The following is a 24,202-nucleotide window of genomic DNA, read 5'->3' as shown; positions in this document are numbered from 1 at the left end:
TAGAGAGAAAATCCTCACTTGGCCTCCTTCTCTGTTCCCTCTTTTGGAAAAGTAGAAACCGGAGGAGAGGATTTCCAGCCCCCCTCGCTCCCTCCCCTTTTAGCCGCTTTCTACGACACGCAAGGAATACGTGGCAAGTATTCTTTCTTCCCTATCTCCAGGGATTCTATATATATATATATATATATATATATGGTTGTTTAATTTGTTTATGGATGGGGTTGTTAGGGAGGTAAATGCAAGAGTTTTGGAAAGAGGGGCAAGTATGAAGTCTGTTGGGGATGAGAGAGCTTGGGAAGTGAGTCAGTTGTTGTTCGCTGATGATACAGCGCTAGTGGCTGATTCATGAAGAAACTGCAGAAGCTGGTGACTGAGTTTGGTGAAGTGTGTGAAAGAAGAAAGTTAAGAGTAAATGTGAATAAGAGCAAGGTTATTAGGTACAGTAAGGTTGAGGGTCAAGTCAATTGGGAGGTAAGTTTGAATGGAGAAAAACTGGAGGAAGTAAAGTGTTTTAGATATCTGGGAGTGGATCTGGCAGCGGATGGAACCATGGAAGCGGAAGTGGATCATAGGGTGGGGGAGGGGGCGAAAATCCTGGGAGCCTTGAAGAATGTGTGGAAGTCGAGACCATTATCTCGGAAAGCAAAAATGGGTACGTTTGAAGGAATAGTGGTTCCAACAATGTTGTATGGTTGCGAGGCGTGGGCTATGGATAGAGTTGTGCGCAGGAGGATGGATGTGCTGGAAATGAGATGTTTGAGGACAATGTGTGGTGTGAGGTGGTTTTATCGAGTAAGTAACGTAAGGGTAAGAGAGATGTGTGGAAATAAAAAGAGCGTGGTTGAGAGAGCAGAAGAGGGTGTTTTGAAATGGTTTGGTCACATGGAGAGAATGAGTGAGGAAAGATTGACCAAGAGGATATGTGTCGGAGGTGGAGGGAACGAGGAGAAGTGGGAGACCAAATTGGATGTGGAAAGATGGAGTGAAAAAGATTTTGTGTGATCGGGGCCTGAACATGCAGGAGGGTGAAAGGAGGGCAAGGAATAGAGTAAATTGGGTAGATGTGGTATACCGGGGTTGACGTGCTGTCAGTGGATTGAATCAGGGCATGTGAAGCGTCTGGGGTAAACCATGGAAAGCTGTGTAGGTATGTATATTTGCGTGTGTGGACGTATGTATATACATGTGTATGGGGGTGGGTTGGGCCATTTCTTTCGTCTGTTTCCTTGCGCTACCTCGCAAACGCGGGAGACAGCGACAAAGCAAAAAAAAAAAAAAAAAAAAATATATATATATATATATATATATATATATATATATATATATATATATATATATATATAAATATATATATATATATATATATATATATATATATATATATATATATATATATATATATATATATATATATATATATATATATATGACAGATTATCATATAAGGTGTAGAGTAAGCCAACGAAGATGAAACCAGCATTAAGAGAAGTGAGCAACAGTGAGAGGTCAGAAGCCTCACCATGAAGGAGAGCAGAGTGAGGGGTGATTTTTATAAGTTTGTAGAGCAGTATCGTGATGCCAACATTGAGCAGTTCTTCGAAAGGTAAGACAACAAGGGACCACAACATGATGGTAAGTAGGAACCTTGCTAGCAGGGGAAGATGTTAAGGAATGAGTCTATAGTGAAAATTATTGGAGAAACGAAAGAAAGTGACGAAACTGTAGACGTTGACATATGCTACGGCTGAAGACGAGGTAAGTTTGGTACAGGATGGTCAAGGGAAGGTGCTCCACGGGAACTGAACTCTTCATGCTGATGAAATGCATAATGAAAAATGGATAATTACACACACAAACACGTAAACGTAGACAGATAATAAGATAAACAACAGAAAGTCAAACAAACAGACACATTTCCACACACACGAAGACATACAAAGATATACACACACAAACACACGCATCCACGTACAAAGGGAAATTTAAATCCATAAAAGTCACTCCTGTATCTCTTGACACAGACTCCGTCGCTACACGTTAAAACATCATCTGAATACTCAGTAGCAAATAACAGGAGAACCAGTGAAAGAATACACAGACATCCCTGAGCCGTGACGAGATATATCGTAGTATGCTGGTGCTGTATGCTGGCGTTGTATGCTGGCTGTATAACCACAAAATCCAGTCGTAATTAGCCGTCTCCCCATCATAAACTCTAATTAAAAGAATCAAAGGGAAACGGGTGAATAATTACCTAATAGAACGTCCGCGGTCTCAGCCTTATCCAAAAACGCACACAAAGAACTTTTCCAAAACAAATTGGATTGAGCGAAACGTCAACCCGTATATGATTTTGCATTTTAACGCGGCAATTTTCCCCTCATTATAAAAACGTTTCAAATCATCTCCCTCTCTCGTCCTCTCTCTGACTCGCTCTCTTCCCCTCGGATTTTTATTTCCCCTTGGGCAGTCCCATGATAAGCAGATCATCGCGATTATCTGGGGTTAAACAAAGGCTAATTTACATTTTTATCAGCTAGGGAAGAAGGCCATGTGAGAGCGCTCAAGCGGTAGCGAGTTGAACTGACGCTCGAGGATCGCGTCCTCTGTGATGGGGGGAATATATGGTTTTAAAGATTGTTCTGAAGGTTCTCCTCCTACTGCTTCAGAAACGTTTGTATGGTGCACTTTTAAACGTGGAGCATTTGTCTGAGGAACGTTTAAACGTTGAACGTTTGTATTTGAGAACGTGGCTCGGGGTATCCGTATGCGGGATTCCTACATAGAACGTTTTTCATGAAATGTTTTTATTGGATCATTTGTATTCATGTGAGTGTATGAGAAGTGTCCCACTGGACCAGAAGTATCCCACTGGACCAGAAGTATCCCACTGGACCAGAAGTATCCCACTGGACCAGAAGTATCCCACTGGACCAGAAGTATCCCACTGGACCAGAAGTATCCCACTGGACCAGAAGTATCCCACTGGACCAGAAGTATCCCACTAAATGTTTGATATATGGGAATATTGTATTTCGACTATGCATTAATGTGATCAATTCTTAGGGACCCTTAGAACTGGTGCGATTGTATTTCGAATCTTTATATTCAAAACCTCTTGGATATGGCACCTGCTCGTGTGTGGAGGGATTGTGTTGGACGTTTGATAACTGTAATTCTTCTCATCAAAACCCTTGATGTATACAGAGCCTCGATATATGGCATCCATATAGATGGAACCCCAGTATTGTAATCTCTATATGGACCTGGTAATCTTATAATTGGAAACATGCATTTGCTCCTCTGCCTGACCACAGCTGCACCTGAAGCCTTGATGTACGATACCCTTGTGCTCAGAACCTTAAGACTTGATGAAGCCTCTACACAAACTTGTGATTTTGAACCTCTATTTTCAGAATCTTTGGCTCTGGAAGCTTACAGTAATGTCAGGATCTACCATTTTTTAAATCTTATATTTGGCACAAGAACCTTTCTCTTAGTAACACTCAGTAGGTATCTGCAGTGTATTTTCTTTTACTATATTTCTCAACTGGAGTTGAATAACTTGAAAAAAAAAAATTGATTCATTAAAGAAACTGCTCGAACTATCAATATCAGCTGAGGCTATTCATCATTCGAAGTTTTACCGAGAGCCATCTTTCATGTTTGAGGCTATTATCTGAACTACATATATTGTTTAAGACTAATTCATGATCCACTTTTATTGTTTAAGGCTGCAGTCTGAACCACCTCTATTATTTGACTAAATCATCTTCTTGTTTAACATTACTCACAATAGTCTCTTGTTTAAATTTCATCACTTGCTTGTTTTCTTATCCTATGCAACTTATTAGCATGCTTCTGTCTAACTGTATTACGTAAACTACAGTTTTATGGCTTTAGGAAACATTATTGAAACAAATATTTTCATGTTCCGGGCTATTGCTTAAGCACGTGACTTTTGTTCAAAACTATTTTCCTGGCCGCCATTAGTCTCACGCAGGAAAAATATGCCACAGAGAAGATCGAAATAGGTTTACATTCTGTCCACGATTTGTGACCCGACGGAAAATATTGGCTTTTCGTCCGGTGAGCATTTTTCCCATCGTGTACTTGAAGCCGATAAAAGGTTTTATTTCCGCTCTTTAAAATATCTTTTTTCCTTCTCTTTCCCATGACACTGTCTACCTCCGCCGTGAGTGACCTTGTGACCCTTGCAAGACCGGACGCGGAAGATACTGAAAAGAAGAAACTGACGAACAAAAAAAAAAACGAAAACAAGAAGAAAAATGCTTTGGCAACTTCATGAATAAATATGCATCAAATTTTGCTGCCATGTCCTTATTCAATTAACATAGCAAAGTGAGACTTGCTACCCCTTGATCTCTCTCATTCAGACACGTAAATTCTCAGTCTTTCTACACTCATCCTCTCCGTATGTCCAAACCACATCAGATCAACCAGGTCACCTCTCTCAGCCTTACACCACACATTAGCCTCGAGCATTTCATGTTCAAAGATCCGCCACATTCCGTTCTTTTGTATCCAGAGACCAAGAACAACCAGCACAGAACATCGCAGGGACTGTTGTGTCGTACATCTTCCTATCTTTACCTTATCATACATTCCTTTACTATACGATGAACATATAAGACACTGCACAATATATATAGAACATAGCATATACACAGTATAAAATATATACAATATGAATCACATACATTTTATAATTCATACAGTATACAGTAACTGAGAAGCGCATAAGATGAACACCAAACACACTCATCTAAAGGTTCATATTTTTCTATTGCAATAAACCGAGCTTTAGTGGTTTAATATTTAAACGGCCACGAGAGGTTTATGCCCAACGAAAATCACATGATTACACTGTTTAACGCTAGGTAGAGATAGAATGAGGATCAACGAGAAGGGAAATATTCACAGCGTTCTGCATGGTCAGCAAAGATAAGTCTTGTCGTCCAGTGGAGTGAATCAAGTGGTCAGCGAAGTGGACCTGCAGGATCTTCATAACAGTGATGACAAAGATAACTGAACTATGTATAACTCCAGATTTCTCGTGGGATGAGAAACGCATCCTTTCACCAAGTGCTCTCGTCAGGTGTTTGTGTGTGTCTCTATCATCAAGGATTCGATCCGGGACACGTGTCCGGCTGCTGCTTCCCTCAGTTTATATGTGGAGTCAGACCACACGAGGATTGACCATCATGATACCTCCTCTTCTCTAACAGCAAAGTTGTGAAATTCTCGTCCATATTTCGTCTTTTCTTCTGCCATTAACCTTTCTACCGTTATGAGTCAGGATTTCAAATACCTGAGGAGCTCTGATGATCTTTTCTTTCCTCAGATCATATATACTTATACCCGAGATAGTCATGACTGGAGCATGTTTTCCCCATGTCTTGTTGATGACTATGAAATGAAAAGAGAACTACCGAGAAGTTGGGAGAGAACGACGAGAACCTTTACAACAACCGCCGGACAGATTACAACGAACAACATTGCGGGAGTAAACATGTGTCTTGAGTGTACGTTATCATCGTATGTTCAGATCTGGAGATGGGAGGCTGGGTCACGACCTGGCCACGTCCTGCGGGAGTGAGATGCTCCTCAGGACTGGCTCTGATGTGGGGAGGATAGAGGGAAGGAGGGTAAGGTGGGAAAGGAGGGGAGAAAGAAGGGTAGAGATAGAGAGGAGGGTTAGGTAAAGGGTAAATGAAGTGGAGGTGAAGGAAGGGACGTGGAAGAGCTAGACGCAGTGAGGGAAAAGGGAGGGAGAGGGAGAAGGAGGGAGAGATAGGGAGGAAGGGAGAGGGAGGGAGAGTGAGGGAAACGAGGGGATCAGAGACAGAGTAAGGGGAGAGGGCATGGAAAGGTGAGAGTTAATGTAGTGGTTGAAAAGGAGAGAGAGAGAGAGAAAGAGAGAGAGAGAGAGAGAGAGAGAGAGAGAGAGAGAGAGAGAGAGAGAGAGAGAGAGAGAGAGAGAGAGAGAGAGAGAGTAATCTATACCACTAGAGATAATTCTGGGAAGAAGAAACAGAATAGGCCTAAAACATTTAAGAACAAAAGGAGAAATCTCAGAACATCAGTAAACGTGCCCCCATGATGGTGGCTGTTGGAAGTTAATGCTTGGAAGGAAATTGAGGAATTCAATGTTCTAAAGAAAGAAGAAAAGGCTTTTAACGTTCTAAATAAAAGAAAGGAATCTAGTAATCTGAAGGACGGAAGAAAAGGAATTAAATGCTTTGAAGGAATTTAGATGGAGTTCATCGATCTGAGTAAAAGCAGAAGAGGAAGAGAAACAGAAAAGCAGAAAATGAAGAAATCGAAAAAGACAAATAGCCACATCGAAATGGGGAATTGAGAGGGAATGAGACACGAGGAACAGCTGGTCACTCAGATGGTCACATGACCCTTGGCCACCTGCTCACGCTCTCACATGGCCAGATGTTCCCTGGCCACCTGCATACGCTCCTAAATGGCCAAGTGTCCCTGAACACCTGTCCATGCTCACAGAGGATAGCTCTCTGCAGCTGTTCCCAACCACTTCTCCTCTTCAGATGGTCAGCTGTCTCCAGCTATCACCCAACCACCTGTCCACGCCCCCAGAAAACCAGGAGTCTCCAACTGCTCTCTGGTCACCTGTCCACGCCCCAAGAGGGCCAGGTGTTTCCAACTGTTCCCTGGCCACCTGTCCACACCCCCAGAGGGCCAGGTGCCTCCATCTATCCCTGGTTCCCCGTCTACGCGGCCGTCAGCCGTCACATGGGCTGACGGTCTCCTCAACATTCAAGTCATCACTCATATTCTGCCACAGTTGCCGGCCGGCCATACAGGTGAGGTTCTCCGCATCAAGAGAACCACACAGGCATGGCCTCCACCACAGCACCGCCACACCCGTTGTATTAACTTGCATTTTTCGTTGTCCTCAACATGAATGATTCCGCTCGTGAAATTGCTGGTTTTGTGGCTTGTGTGGCTGGTATTATGTGCAATATTGATAATTATAATTTAGGTTATTGTAAATATCATATAAACCAGTGGACAAAGGGAAATCTGGTCCAAACTAGCGTTTTCATTTTCACAGATCAGGGAACTAGAATGAATGGCAATATGTTTCATGTTCTCTTAAACAGCTGGTAAATGTCGATCGTTGGCTAAGCTACCATAAACTATTCTTTCCTCTAAAATAAACGTTTCATATCATCTTCACTCTCAACTCGTAGTTTCATAACACCTGCGTAATGTTTTCTTCCTTTTCACGCAGACAGTTATTACCTTCTCTCTAAACCAACTATCTCAGGTCTGTCTATTTTTAAAGAACCCATTTGATATCTGTTCATCTAAACCCATGAGGAACGGCTCTGACACACCAATAAACTATTTCTCATCACAGAATTCTTACAGTCAGTTCTCTCATCACTCACCAGATGATCATCATCCCTCCATGTGTTTATCATATCTTAATGTAGATCGGCTGATGACCCAATATCCGTATTATTCTATTCCGTGTCAATTACGCATTTATAGCCATTCCTATTATTCACTTGGCCATATGTAAGTATCTTTCTCAACTAACTACCTAAATCTAATTATCTGCTAGTCATCTCAACTAACTAGTTACTTCCTCTCACTTACTCAATTACATGTGTTCTCCATCAACCAGCCATGTACAGCCATTCCTCATCCATGAACTATTTTCATCAGTTATATCTCATGGTAATGTGTTGTGTCCCACCTTTACTGCCGTACGCACTTCTCTCCTGTCAACTGGCCATCTGCCCCCACTCCCTCCCAGCTTCTTGATCAATATTTTCTTCCTCGTCCGCTTAGTTGAGATGGGCCATGTCCCATCGTGTCCCATCATCCTAAGATGTCCCACCATGTCCCATCATCCTACCGTGCCCCAGCGTATCCCATCATCCCGACGTGTCTCATTATGCTACCATGCCCCAATATCCCAATGTGTCTTATCATGTCCCATCATCTCAACGGGTCCCATCATCCCAGCTTGTCCCATCATTCCTATCCCAGCCCAGTCTCTCACCGTCTACAGACATCCTATGAGTGACTGCCATAGATCCTCCCTCACACTCCCCTCATCTTCCCAAGCATAAAGCATCACTTTCCTCTCACCTTCCCCAGTGTAACGGGTCACTGTCCCTCACTCCCGCCGTAAAGCGTCACTCTGGCCGGCCACACGTTACCGCGGCCCGGACGGCCATCCATAAGGTGTGGGTCGGTAATGACCTGGTATCAATCATGAGAGTACCACCAGTCACGAGGTCTCGTTCTGGTAGGTGACCCGCAGTGACGCGTGGCACCGCCGGGTCACGGCTCAGGTCAAGGGTCACGTGACCTGCAACGCCGTGATTCTTGTTGGGTCAGGGCTGAGGTCAAGGGTGACGGCATGGTCAAGGTGGGAAAAGATTGTGAATATTTCATGTGTAAAATGTGAGAATGACTTCACGGTGTGTGTGTTGGCTAGGATGAGATGGCTGGGAGGGGAGGAGGGAGAGATGGGATAGGAGCGGGGAATGGGGAGGGAAACATGGGTACATAATTCTGGTTCATCCCATCCACCATCATGACAACATTCATGTGACTTTATAATGACGTGGATCATAACCACAACGTTCATCATGTGACTTTATAATGACGTGGATCATAAAGAAGTGATTCTAACAGCTCACAGTAAACATATTCACTAACACGAACACACTCACAGTGACCATACTCACCATCACAAATACATTTACTCAACCATCAATACTCACCATCACCAGCACATACATCTTTACGTTCACACAGATAAAACCACAGCGTTATATACACATAATCGAACATACACACGCATACACACGTGTGTCCTATCAGGAATTAAAAAAAAAAACAAAGAAAAAAAGAAGAAAAAGTGGAGAAAGTAGGATGGGGAAGAGGAGATAATAATAATGATAATGATAATAATAATGATAATAATAATAATAACAATAATGATGAGAATAATAATGATAATGATAACGATAATGATGAGAAGCCAGCTCCCGGGCCAACACACCCACTGCTACAAGATTCAACATAGCAATACACTACATTCCCAGGCCAACCCAACCACTACTACAAGACTCAACATAGCAGTTTTCTACACTCCCAGGGTAACCCAGCTACTGCTACCTACAAGATTCAACATAGCAGTGCTCTACACTCCCAGGCTAACCCAGCTACTGCTACCTACAAGATTCAACATAGCAGTCCATAACGAGAAATATGCTAAGTATAATGAACATATCCGCCAGCCACTCCAGGGTCCATTCACCTATTTTTCTCACCCCGCGACATTTTTCCTAAGTTATGAAAGAAACATGGACATGCAAATAAGGAGTTTCTCTTTTTGCAGCAGAAAGAACATTAGAGTTGCATTAGCTACTTGCATGGGGCTAATATTGCATGTTAGAAGGGCACAACACCTTTGTTATGATAATGACCGTATAATGAGACTGCCTTCTAAGCAAGGTTTTCCCTCCGCTTGGTACCTTATCATCAGACTTCACGTGGTAACCACTGACCGGCCCACGGTATCACCTGGCCACATGGACGTACTGGCCAGGTCATCACCAGCAGCAGGACCACCGCCTCCTCCTCTGGCTGAGTCTCAGAGTGTGAGGTTCCCCCCTCCTCCCCCCGAGGATGGCATTCAGTGTCCTAGAGTTAAAGGCGGGAGACTGACTGAGGCCAGTGTTCGGTAGGACCTAAATTACAGGGAGAAAAGTGTTCGTTAGAGCGGCCGCTTGGGTCGGTCTATAATGTATGCTAATTACTATGTAATGTGTGTTATCGCGGGAGAATTATCTTGAACTGTTTATGATGTATACAGCAGCCGGCCCGGACAGTAACGACGACCAGGACGGAAGATGAGGAGAGAAACAAGAATCAGGAAGAACTACGGACTTGCTTAGGGTTTATATAGAAGAAACTCTGGTCACATCTGAGGCTTCCCACGACGTACTGTAAGATATCTTGATTGCTCTGTGGACGTAACTTCCTCAGCAACCTGACGAGTTGATCAGCTGCTGATGGGCCTCGTGAGAGATACTGTGTACACTTGCATACCTGAATAGGCTTAATGCAGGTAGTGACTTCATGTCGCTTTACGTCAGCGACAACTACAGTTCCGTTACTTGTTCGTTTGTTCCTGACGCTTTCTCGCTGAGACGGAGGCAAGTGATTATGAAGAGAAAAGATCAGTTAGTGTTATATGTCCACCATGACCAGTGCTCGTGACGTACTGACGTTGCACACGTCTGTGACGGCAGAGAAACTTTCAACTTCAGTAATGTCCATCTTTTTGTTCAGTGTTACTACATTATACGTGACGTTTTCAGTGTATCTAGTTCCTGCCGACAGTGACCAGGTTATAAACAGATCTACATTCACTAGTGAGATTCGGAGCACCTGCACGACAGTAAGACATGGTAGCGTCATCAGCGACGTTCCTGGAGCAAAACAATAACCTGCATCAGCATCTTGTGGCTCAGTGAGGTTCTCCCGCCTCCTTTGATACGGAAGTGATCGAGTAGTTTCGTTGATACATACATTCATATATATATATATATATATATATATATATATATATATATATATATATATATATATATATATATATGTATATATATATATATATATATATATATATATATATATATATATATATATATATATATATATATATATACAATTATCATATTTTCATCAGTTCAGTGTGGATACATAAAACTGGGTTGCGTTGGTTCATGTGTCGTTACCAGTAACACTGAAAGTAATAAAACGGATTTTTTCATTAACTTCGACGGAGGGTCCTGGGCAGATCCACCGGTGTTAAGGGGGGCTAGGGGGTGTTAAAGTTAGGGGGAAGGGGTTATTGGAGGGGTACGGGAGAGGGGTGACAAAAGGGGAGATACGTGTGGGGTGAGTGTGTTCGAGGGATCAAGTGGGCTCAACCAATGACACTAACTTTACTAAACTATTACAACCAACCATCCAAGCCAGACCCTCCCACCTCCAAACTGCACACAACCATCCATGGCATCTACATTAAATGCATAACAATATATATATATATATATATATATATATATATATATATATATATATATATATATATATATATATATACATATTGTATCTATTATTATATATAATATGTGTGTGTGTATGTGTGTGCGTGTGTGTGTGTGTGTATGTGTGTGTGTGTGTATGGCAAGGAAACTTCCCTCACACCATTCTCTCTTTAAGAACAAAGAACATTGGTATTCACTTGCTCTTATTGTTCTTTTCTGCTTCCCTTACTGTGGCTCTGAGAGGCAAAGTAAGACAGTAAGTTAAAATTCCAATGTTGTTTTCTTTGTTTATCTTGATAGTATGGGCATTTCAATGTATAGTTCATCTTCTTGTTGAGGAGTCGGCGTAGAGTGACAACTCAGATTATAGCTGGTTGTAATGATGGGGGGAGGGCGGGGGGGGGGGCTACCTGAGAACAAACGAGGATGGGGGGAGTTGGGGGGGGTGAGGCGAGGGAGGCAGGGAGGGAGAGGAGTCTGCCGCAGGTGTCTTCAAGCTGGTGTCCAGGTTGGGTTGTCGTGGGTTATGGACTATGTTCTTTGAGTAACGTTTCAGTGATGTGTAGTTTGGTTGGTGATGATGACTGATGTGGTCTCACGGATGTATATGGCTGTGTGTCACGTGTAGTCGTGACTGATCTTTGCAATACTTGATCATTCTCGTGTCGGAGGCGAGATGTTTTCAATGCATGAGGAGCAATAGTTTCAGCTTCTTTGCAAAGATCTAATTACACAATATCATTTTCTTGTAATTTTGATGATATACCACGTCTTCGAAATGGATTCTGTGTTGACCAATCATTCGTACGATGTATTACGGATGAAGAGCAATCCATTGTGAATACTTCTTGAAAATGTTTATAGTTACGTCACCTGCGGTACTGGAGGTCAGTATACATCACCAAGTTTCCTCCGTGTCTACAGACAGTAAGGTGGCACTGCCTGACTGGCAGCCACGTTATGTACCGATAGTATTGTTCACTGCGGTTGTGGGTACTGCCACCCACCATGCTACTGGCACTGGTCACTACAAAAGTAAGCACAACCTCCCAGGCACTACCGCCCTCGCTGCCCTAGCTATAACCTTTGCTGTTTGGTAATCAAAGCAACACCGTCTTGAGACACTCCTCCTTCACCTCTACCACCACCACCACTACCACCACCACCACTACCACCACCATCACTACCACCGCCGGTGTAAACCAGACTCATGTTGCCATCGACAAAGTCCTCCTGTACGGAGATGATCACAAGGTTGTGTCGTCCGGTCTGCAGGCAGACGCCACCCGCTAAAGAAACACTGCAGAAACCACGTCCCCCAGACGAAGGACAGATGCCCTTCCTTACTGAGGTGTTTAATGTGGCTAGAGAAGTGGCTACCACCACACCCGACCCTCCTCCGTCCCTGGTTGGAGGCACACAGTAGGAACTGTATCCCCGACCAGTACACTTCATGAGCTGCGGTAGTCTTCGGCGAACCTTACTCAACCCTTTACCAGAGCCCTCCCACCTCCCCCTTTCCCATTGGTTCAGCCCCCCGTCCTCCCTGTAGGATTAAAATAGGAAATCCGTGGGTTGTGGGGGTAAGGGAGGGGGGGGGGGGTTGGATACTGGGTTGGGGGCTGGGTGCTGAAGGAAGAGGGGGAGGAGGGCCTCACTGGTGGACACAAAGAATCACTGGCAGAGTCCACCTTGTTCCTCTACCCAAACACACTCAACTGGAGGGCCTCTGGGACGTGCTTACCAACCGTTGACCCATTCATTAATGAAATTCAGAGCTTTGTAAGTAATTGATCACATTAATTAAAGTAATTCCAAGTATCCGCTCTCATCAAAGTAATGCCCGTCTCATCGCTGTCCGGCCTCGCCCGTCCGCCCAGGGTAATTATCGACACAATTAATCATTAGAGGGGCTGGCCCCAGTGCTGGCCCAGGCTCACTCAACCAGCCGCCGGGAGAGGCAGGTGGGAGAGCTTGTCCTGGGAGAGAGGGCTGGGAGAGTTGTGGGAGGGAAGGTTTGTGTGTTAAGAGAGCGAACAGAAGAGAGAGATGAGGTGAGCGCTGCGTCAGGGACATGTTATGAGAAGGATATGGAAAAGTAGGAAGGTTGGGACTGCACGTCATGGTAGGTGGATGGGACGAAAGGTGAGGCCAGGAGGCACATGGAATGGAGGGAATAGGTCGAAGTTAAGTGGAAAGTGGGAGAGGAACTGATGTGAGGCGGAAGGGGTAAGGCACATCCCTGGATGGAAAGGAAAACGCTAAAAACAGGAGCATATGAAAGGGATAACCCATGTAGAAAGAAAAGGCAAAAAGATGGTATACTAGAGAGAATATGGGAGGGTTAAAACATGTGTGTGACGGGCGAACCTGATACGGAGAGCGAGTTATGTGGGAAGGAGGGGTAGATGTGAGAGAGAGGCGAGAATATATGACGGGGGAGGGGCGCAAGCTGATGAAAGAGGAGGGAGGTGAATAAGGGAAGGAGGGAGGTGGGATGAATGGAGGGGGATGGAAGAGATAAGCAGATGGAAGGTAGGAGGGATCAAAGAACTTAGTTGATAGTTGGAGGAAAAGTTTACGTGATTGACCCAGGAACAATAGAAAGGTGACAAGTTGATGGTCAAGGGTCTAGTGTGGAGGTGTAGTGAGGGGTGATTGAGACAGGTGTAATTCGACAGGTGTAGGGTAGGCGTAGTGAGTGGTGGAAAAGACAAATGAAAGTGAATGTTAAGCAGAGGTTGTAATAGGCTGGTGTAAAATGGGACAAATAGCAAAAGGTGCAAACGACAGATGTAGGGAAGGTGTAACAAGGCGTGTCAAACACAGGTGTAGAAGACGTTACCATGGACTATAAAATATAAGTGTAAGATGTGTACAAGACAGGTGTAGAGGTAAGTGTATCATGGAGTGTACAAGACAAATGTATAAGGGACAGGTAGTGAAGGGAAGGAATGCTAGATATATGCAGGGGTGTATGAAGAAGGTCTTTAACACCCCTGACTATACCTCCCCTAAACCTGTGGTGTACAGGCTGGCAGGTGTAAAGAGATGCGAGAGAGGTGTAAGAGGAGAGAAATGAGCGTTGGAGTAGGGGGGGGGGGGGTTAGAGAGAGGAAGAGTATGAGAAGGGAGAATAAGCAAAGGGAGAGTAAGAGGGATGGTAAGATGGGGGAGTAGCAGGGTGGGAAGGATGCTGGGCTAATCATTGTATCAATCATAAGAATGTTAACATATGCTGAGCTAATGAGAGGGTGATGCAGCCCACTGGAAAGGAGAGAGAGAGAGAGAGAGAGAGAGAGAGAGAGAGAGAGAGAGAGAGAGAGAGAGAGAGAGAGAGAGAGAGAGAGAGAGAGAGAGAGAGAGTAACCAGCGAAGGTGAATAAAAGAGAAAGAAAGAGAGTAAGCGAGAGTGGAGTGGCAGCAGGGGAGAGAGGGAGCGGGAATAACAGGAGGAAAGAGGGAGAGAGATGGAGGAGAGAAGGGTTGAAGGGGAGAGGGCGGGAGAGGTAGGGAGAGCTAGGGAGAGATCGTAATTATCGAAACAATTAATCACCAGTGGGCCTCTCCCGGCGAGTGCAGGCAGGGAGGGCTGGACCGGCTGAGTGTAGGGAGGGAGGGAGGGAGGGAGGGAGGGCTGGACCGTCTGAGTGTAGGGAGGGAGGGCTGGATCGGCTGAGTGTAGGGAGGGATGGAGGGCTGGACCAGTGAGTTTAAGGAGGGAGGGAGGGAGGGCTGGACCGGCTAAGTGTAGGGAGGGAGGAAGGGCAGAAGGGGTGACCAGTTGAGTGTAGGGAGGCTGCGAGGCTTGTAGGGAGGTAGGGAGAGCCGGGCTGGCTGAGCGTAGGGAGGAAGGGAGGGAAGTGAATCAAGTTGAAAAGGAGGGAAGAGGAAAAGTATTACGGGATGGGGGGGGCATAGGTAGATGGAGGGAGGGGAGGAAGGAAACAAGAAGGGAAGGAGGAGGGAAGGAACGTAGGTGAAGGTGGAGGGTACTGCGACAGGAGGGACGAATCTCGAGAGAGAGAGAGAGAGAGAGAGAGAGAGAGAGAGAGAGAGAGAGAGAGAGAGAGAGAGAGAGAGAGAGAGAGAGAGAGAGAGAGAGAGAGGATGGAGGGAGGGAAGGAAAGGATGGAAGGGGTGAGACAAGGGAAGGGGTGCAGGTAGGGAGATAATGTTGCCTTATTCATTCGGAGGGAGGTGGAGAGGGCCAGCTATAGGCCCGAGTAATGAATGGTACTGCTGTGTGTGTGTGTGTGTGTGTGTGTGTGTGTGTGTGTGTGTGTGTGTGTATGTGTGTGTGTGTGTGTGTATGTGTGTGTGTGTGTGTGTGTGTGTGTGTGTGTGTGTGTGTGTGTGTGTGTATGTTTCTGTCAGAGGCGCTTCAGCATCATTATCAGATCACATCATCACAGATCAAGAGCGATGATGTTTTGGACTGTGGCAGTAATGGGGTTATCAACATATCTCGCTATTTAGAAAGCTTCTTGGGTTGTGCTTTAAGCACAGAGAACAGGTGGAGCTTGTTGCACCGCAGGCTCATAAGAGAGACGAATTATGCTTTGTTATACGCCGACCACATGGGTGGGATTGCACCGTCATACCCTTACAAGAAGGGTGAGTTTGCTGTGTTACCAGGTGAGAGCAGACCGACCCAGAGCTGGCCAGTCAGCCTCTAATCTTCAAACACATTATTGTTTCCTTCAGGAATCTATAATGTTCATCTGCGCTCATAACACTTAGCTACGACACCTGTGATGCAGAACGCGTATGATGATGCTCAGTAACACATAATGCCCTCACTCCATAATGCTTGACTACTCTTACAATGCTCGGATGCTTTCATAAGACTCGTCTTATTCCATCATACTAAGTTTCCTCTGCAATACTAAGTATACTTTCAGTTCCTACCATAACTAGAAACACCCCGTTGTGATCATGATACTCTTACTGTATCAAAAGGCCATCGTTAGGCATAATCAAAAGAATGGAATGAATGCACACACACACACACACACACACACACACACACACACACACACACACACCAGAGCACTAAAAGGTTTCAAGATCCAATTGGAGGAACTTAAGAAAGGTTCCACGCTTTTTGAGACGCAATTTCCTAATTCGAATAACTGCCTATTAAGCTGATTATCAACTGCTATCCAAATCTCACATAATTAGTCCTTATTTAGGGATTATTATTGACGGAGTACTTAGCTGCACAATTAACTTAACCTTGTTTATCACCTGTTCGGGGATTTATCTCCGTCATGGGTCATTAGGAGCAGGTAATTACTGTGTTTGTATATCGCGGCGAGGCGGGCTAATGAGGACTGATCACCGCTGTGCATCTCGGCCAGCAGAGTAGATCGATAGATAGATGGGTATGCAGATAGATACATTGATGAAGGGATTAATACATCAGTAGATAAACACATAAGCAGAGAGAGAGAGAGAGAGAGAGAGAGAGAGAGAGAGAGAGAGAGAGAGAGAGAGAGAGAGAGAGAGAGAGAGAGATACATAAGTATGTACATACATATGAGGAGAGATATGAGAATAGACAGATAGATGGATAGATAGATAGGCAGATAGATAGATATATAGATATACATATAGACAGATAGATAGAAGACAGATAGATAGATAGATAGACAGGTAGATAGAAAGGCACAGTAGCTAGACAGGTCAAGCGTCGTGACCCTTCTTGTGACGCACTGCGCCAACACTGGTCAGCAAGACACACAGTTACGTGCAGACCTCACAGGCGACGCGGGTGCGCTCGACATGCGCTGTCATAGCTTCTCCTGCGCTACACTCTTTTCTCTGCGATGTAGTGGCTTGCACTGCGTTCACCATCACCACTGACTCAGTAATACTACAGCTGAAGACACTGGAAGAACCTAATTCGAGGGCGACGCTGTGTCTACAGTTTAATGTTGATCAAAACGAATTCTTTTTTTCTTTATCGTGATGACGTGGTGAGGGCGGCCAGCGGAGTCGCCCTGTCTCTGAGGAGACACTTTTTACTGAGTCTGGTGTTCTTCCCCTTCAGTGCAACGGTGCGACCCTTGCATACAACGATACGACTTTTCAAGTACGGCTTTACGACCCCTGAATACAACATTACGACCCTAAAGTACAACGGTACGACTCTTGGTAATGATGGAATGGCCTTTGATCTTATCCTGATCAAAGACCAAGCAATCATACCCACAGGTCGTGACGTCGCGTTCAAGGCTCGCACAGCAGCGCTCAAGAGACGAAGCTGGACAAGAATGGCACCTGACCAAGTGCGACCTGTATGGTCAACACAGTCAGGACGTAAAACACAACATTTGTTGCTTAAAAGTGAAACCTGTCGTCTTGGGAAGTCATGGTGAACCATCATGTCAGACAACTGATGATAACAAAGTAAATAACACTTATTCATCAGATGGTCGAGCCTTCTGAAGGTTCTTCAAGACTATAGATGTTATTCACCACCAAACTATTATTCATCAATATTCCTCACGAAGCATCAGTCAGTGATGCTGACGGAGATCTTTCCTTCGTGTTTCCCCAGCTACAACAGAAGACGTGCCCGACCCACAATATGGTACTCGTGTAAATATTTCATTAAATACAAGTGTTACAAATGATCTCAGTGATCTTATGTAACACCAGCTAACCTTTACTGCTACCTAACTAAATAAACATGTGTCACGTATTCATAATCAGCGTATAACAGTGTTTGTACCGACCTTTATGTTGCTACAGCCTTCCCCACAAGCCAGCACCTGCAATGAATAACACATTTAATGTCACACATGCACCAAGCCATTAACGTCAATGGTAAACAAACTATTGATACCAGGCTACCCAGAACCCAACCAGTAATTCAGAAATTTGTTGTTTGATATTTTCTCATCTTTAATTACAACAGTGACAACCAATCGGGAGCATTTTTTTTGACACCCTGATGAATGCCCTCTCTCTCTCTCTCTCTCTCTCTCTCTCTCTCTCTCTCTCTCTCTCTCTCTCTCTCTCTCTCTCTCTCTCTCTCCGACCAGCCCCTCTGTGAATGGGTCGCGTGTATGATATCAAGTCTTGTAATTAACGATGACGATAATAGCTGATCAAACTTCTCCCTCTTCGCTTCTGATTTTTCTCCATGTTCCTGTTGTACAGAACCGTACCACTGTTGTACAGGTCCGTGCACTGTTGTACAGGGCCGTGCACTGTTGCACAGGGCTGTACCACTGTTGTACAGGGTAGCACCATTGTTGTACAGGGTCGTACCACTGTTGTACAGGGTCGTACCACTGTTGTACAGGTCTGTGCCACTTGTACAGGTCTGTACCACTTGTACAGGGTCGTACCACTGTTGTACAGATCTGTGCCGCTGTTGTACAGGTCTGTGCCACTTGTACAGGGTCGTACCACTGTTGTACAGGGTCGTACCACTGTTGTACAGACCTGTGCCGCTGTTGTACAGGTCTGTGCCACTTGTACAGGGTCTTACCACTGTTGTACAGATCTGTGCCGCTGTTGTTCAGTCTGTATCAGTGCTCTGTATCCAGGGGGTTGACCGCTGCGCCTGGCGGGCAGCTCAGTAAGGAACTTCAAAGTGATAGTAACAAACAACCAATTATTACAAACAACCCAATTATCACATACACTGCCAGGGTTTAGCCCAAGGGATCATTGCTAATAATTTCTTATGTTATCAACTTTCTATTTATGAATTTGGTGAGTAAAATCTGAGAGAAAATTTGAGTGACGACACTGCTGATTCCTAGATCATATATCGTACACTCTCACCGTTATGGTGACGACCAGACTTGGGGAATGATAGTGGTATCCACCCTTATACTGCCGACAAACCACTGAATATCAACGCAACAAACAGGAATAAATTCATACTGAAATCCTGTTTGAATCTTTATTTAACTCGTTCTCAATATGTAAATTTGATGTACAGAATTATATGAAAACCTACATACATGTTGGTGAGAGATTTTTGCCAGCAGTAGCAGATCAGCGAGAGTGTAAGGGAGGTCTTAACTTCTGCCATGTATGATGGACTAATTCTTCTCTACACAAGAAAATGTGTGACTCATGTAATTCTGGGAATCCGATTGAAAATATCATAACAGTTGTAAATATCCAATCATATGCAGGGATGTGTACACAAGCACACACACACACACACACACACACACACACGCACACAGACACACACACACACACACGTACATGGGCAAAATTACCCACGTCAATTTTGTATATATATATATATATATATATATATATATATATATATATATATATAATGATTTACCTAGCTATACGTCATAACATTCCGCTGATTATCTCATTTACAACAATAACCTTAGCTAACCTAACCTAACATAAAGCATTACAGTAAATACCAACAATACTTTCCACTTCCGTCATGGTTACCCAGCGAAGTATTATCGGTTTTCTTATATTAAAATCAATTCCCACTGCGCTACCAAGTTCTGGAAATAAAAACTGTATTTTCTTATCGTTGATAAAAGCCTCCAGCTCTGGTGGGATCTACCGCATGTTTATGAAAAGTTTGGGGCTTAAATCAGTGTTGTATTTCATATTTAAGTAAGGTTGTGTTGCGGGGGTGATGAAATATTTTCCCCCATGATGAGCCAGAGGTGAGTATAGGGTGTGTGTGTGTGTGTGTGTGTGTGTGTGTGTGCTGGCTTGCATCGTGTGCGTGATTGCGCTTCTCTTCTCTGTCTGCGCTGGTGTCTGTGCTCGTGGTAATGATCCCGGTAATCTGTCTGTTCTACTGACTGAGAGGACTGTACCGTGAGGGGCGTGTTGGTCGTTACATCTCTGGGAAGATTCGTTTACTTCCTATCTTCATACTTTCCACTGTCTTGGTATCAGGTCGATCAACCTTAATGCTGGTTCTCTCTTCATTCTTTTTTAATATTACTTATATTACTTATATTCCATAAGCTGGTTGATTGTATGTCCTCGCCATTACTTTGACCACATGATACTTGGCCTGCCACTTCGTCATGTGATTACGTCATGGTACTCGTCAACTCAATGGTGAGGCGTTGTGATGTCTGTCTCTTTGCCTGCACTGCTAAGCTTTGGAACTCTTTACCTTCTCATGTCTTTCCTAACTGCCACGATCTGTTCGTGCTCCAAAAGAATGTTATTCTAGTCCTTAGATCTCTTACATTCTTCTTTTTCTTTAACTTTGTGTCGCTTGCCTATTTTATATGTTTTGTTCAAGATGTGGCCGAGGGGAGGTTTTTGATCCGTTAATGGAACTATCGACAGACCAGTCTTGTACAGACATACTTTCCTGAATGGCTGTTGTTTTTCCTTAATGTGTTGTTGTTAATGTTATTGTTAACTGTGACTGGTTCTCTTTGTGTTGTTTACCACAGGCGCTTCCTCGTGCTTCTAGGGATGACTTGTGTGTTTGTCAGTGCCTGTGATACACGTTGTAGGGCTGTCTTAGTCTTTAGCATCTTATAGAGTCATCTAATCTGATTCTAGCGATTATATATAGACTGTCTAGTGATTCTATAGGCTGTCTAACAATTCTATGGGCTGTGTAATGATTCTATGCTCGGGATGTTAATTGTGTGTTATGTGAACCCACGTCTTCGATGTTTACATTCCTGTTTAATGATGTATATTTTCCTGTGCGCATGTGTCCCTAATTAGTATATCTCGTTCATGTATAAAATGATGTGGTATGTATGGATATGCCCCAGCAAGTATATTTCATTTCCATGTATGTATGTGCATGTATCACCTCAGCATGTGCATGTGTATCTCAGCTTGTATAATCCATGTGTTGGTGCATGTATGGTGTATGTGTTCGGCTGGATGTACATGGCATACTTATCAATGCCACTCCTTAATAACTGAGTTTTTTTAAATAATAATTTGACTGAGCCGAGTCTACACGTGCATGACTGGCGCTTGGATATGTTCACTCCTCTCTAGGTGTGAGCGTTTATAATGGGGAGGGTATTCATTCTGGATGTGGGTATTCATCTCTAGGGGAAGACATTTATCTCTGGGGGAAGGTGTGTACTTCTGGGTGTAGGAATTCATTTCTGGGGTATTTAACTCCGGGTGTGGGTTTTAATCTCTGGCTGTAGATGTCTATCTCTGGGAGCTGGCATTAATCACTGGATGTCGGCATATATCCCTGGCTACGGCCTCTGCATCATACCTTTTTATCCAAAATTCATTTAATTTTTATTTAAGGTTTGGTAGGGACGGGATCGTCAGGGATATTTATTCTTCAGTGCAGAGCCAGTCTGCCTGTGTGATCACTGTACATAATCTACAACTTGACCTCCCATACATCAACTTGACCTCCCATACATCAACGCTGGACGGTCACTACACACCAAGATGGCGCTCTCATAACGTTCTCAGTTCACTGATTACAACAAACGATCAGTCATTCGTACAATGTATCAGACCAGTTTTATTCTTCATAACGACGACGACAGTTGACACAGTCAGTGATTCCTGCACTGCCACTCTGTGAACTGTACGTGAGTCAGGCAGCAGTCTGTGTTCTGTTCTCTGACAGTTATATTGAGAACTGTTGATATAGTTAATAGTGAAAGTTCATAAGTTGGACATAACAGTCCGTTAACTTACTGACGAAAATCTATTCAGTTGGCGTTTAAATACCATCCTGGTGGAGCTGAGAAGCATGCAGAGGTCAAGCAGTTCTTGTAGTTTATGATAACAATAATTAATCTGGAATTTATAGACTATTAAACTGAGTCAGTCTAGATATCTTAAGCTCTCAAGCACATTATCGCTGACAGCATCAAGTTGGCGTTGATAGCGCATGAAAATAACGTTGATCAATAACTTAAGAGCTGATAGCGCCTCAGGTCAACGCTGGCGGTTCGCAAGGTCAACTATGACAGTCCATTCAGTTCCGAGTAATTAGTCTGACACGTGACCAAGTTATGGCCAGCAGCGCTAACTTAACTCCCTTAATAGAGTGATGACAATATACTATAATAGTCCATTTTATGTGAACTTAGCGGTGACACCCCATCTAACTGAGCCTGATGATTTATTAAGTTAGCGCTGACAGTCCGCTAAATTAGCGCTGATAATGCTTGGGTTAGCGTTGTAACACAATTAATTAAGCTGGTACCGACAGTCCCTGATATTAACACTAACATTTCATGGACTTAACACTGACAGTCTGTGATATTAACACTGACAATCTGTGATATTAACACTGACAATCTGTGATATTAACACTGACAATCTGTGATATTAACACTGACAGTCTGTGATATTAACACTGGCAGTCTGTGATACTAACACTGACAGTCTGTGATATTAACACTGGCAGTCTGTGATATTAACACTGGCAGTCTGTGATACTAACACTGACAGTCTGTGATATTAACACTGGCAGTCTGTGATATTAACACTGGCAGTCTGTGATATTAACACTGACAGTCTGTGATATTAACACTGACAGTCTGTGATATTAACACTGGCAGTCTGTGATACTAACACTGACAGTCTGTGATATTAACACTGACAGTCTGTGATATTAACACTGGCAGTCTGTGATACTAACACTGACAGTCTGTGATATTAACACTGGCAGTCTGTGATATTAACACTGGCAGTCTGTGATATTAACACTGACAGTCTGTGATATTAACACTGGCAGTCTGTGATACTAACACTGACAGTCTGTGATATTAACACTGGCAGTCTGTGATATTAACACTGGCAGTCTGTGATATTAACACTGGCAGTCTGTGATATTAACACTGGCAATCTGTGCTATTAACAATATCAGTGTAGTGATCCCTTAAGAACGACGTTACGACTCTCAAGTAACGTCATATCATCACACCTTAGAGTCGTTGGGACCATATGCTCAATGGTCGCATCGCTGTGCTCCAGGGTCGCACAGTTGTACTCAAGGGTCGCACCGTTGTGCTCAAGGGTCGCACAATTGTGCTCAAGGGTCGCAACGTTGTGCTCAAGGGTCGCACAATTGTGCTCAAGGGTCGTACCATCGTGCTTCAAGGGGTAAATTGTTTTTGCAGTTGTGTTAGCACTGAGCGGCTGTTCGACCAGTAATAGCGATCTGATACATTTTAAGGATGATGATGGTTTGTGATGACGATGGCAAGCGAATTACTAACAACTACAGAGCCTGATGTTGACAGAGGCACACTCTGAGGTCAGACATGGTACTCGTCAGGAGTGACAGTGGAGCAGATGAATGTGGACGATGGAGCAGCTGGGTGACGCGGGCGGCGCCACTCGAACTCGATCGACAAGAAAAGTCCAGCGTGGAGGGTGGCTGGTGCCGACTGTGGTTGGCGTTGGTTACGTGAACAGAGGCTGGCGATGACTGTATGGACAGGTGGCTGGAAGGTTCGCGTCAGAGCTGAAAGTGGAGCCAATCGGCTTGGAGGACGGCACAGTTGGACGATGGAACTATTACGATCGAACTCGATCCAACATGCAAAGTGCAGCAGGGTTGTACGACGTACCGGCCGACCCCCTGCTTCCCTCCACCACCATTTCTTCCCCCTGGTCGTACCCCCACACCCCTATTGTGCACTAGTGGTCAAACGTCTCAAATAACTCGCAGCGGTACCCATTAGCCACAACTAGTCCCTCCTTTAATACAATTACCTCCAACCATCACCATTAAGGCCCGAGTATTTCGGGGTCTCGTCTCCTGCAGCACAACACCAGACCCGCGGCTTCACTCCACACTTACCAATATTTACCTTATTTACATCCCTCAACTACTTCAATTTTCTACCACCCGAAAAGAAAATATTTGGTCTGTATTATTTGACTGATAATGAAGAAAGAAAAATCTTTTTTTCACCTTAAAACCAATAGTCTATGCACGATAGTTTTCAATAACAGAAATATAACATTTACATAAAACGTGTGTATTGCGAAAAATGTGGTTCATACTTTAATGGCACCCACTAGTAGGTATTTCCAATGCATAATACAGTGCCTGACGCACGGTCTCAACCGTTGAAACTGTT

The 24,202-nt window shown here is 44.1% G+C and overlaps 1 protein-coding gene across 1 annotated transcript in view; it reads right to left on the bottom strand.

Moving 5' to 3' along the window:
• The window catches only part of LOC139747661 (uncharacterized), a 540,258-nt gene that overhangs the window by 139,486 nt on the left and 376,570 nt on the right, over nucleotides 1–24,202 (bottom strand). The window contains exon 8 of the mRNA XM_071660227.1: nucleotides 17,879–17,914. Within this exon, the coding sequence (XP_071516328.1) occupies nucleotides 17,879–17,914 (36 nt within the window). The remainder of the gene's footprint in view (nucleotides 1–17,878; nucleotides 17,915–24,202) is intronic.

Source organism: Panulirus ornatus, chromosome 69 (genome assembly GCF_036320965.1).
Source record: "Panulirus ornatus isolate Po-2019 chromosome 69, ASM3632096v1, whole genome shotgun sequence".
NCBI classification, from domain to species: domain Eukaryota; kingdom Metazoa; phylum Arthropoda; class Malacostraca; order Decapoda; family Palinuridae; genus Panulirus; species Panulirus ornatus.
The sequence above is the reverse complement of the archived record's forward strand: the minus strand, read 5'-3'. Positions and strand labels throughout refer to the sequence as shown.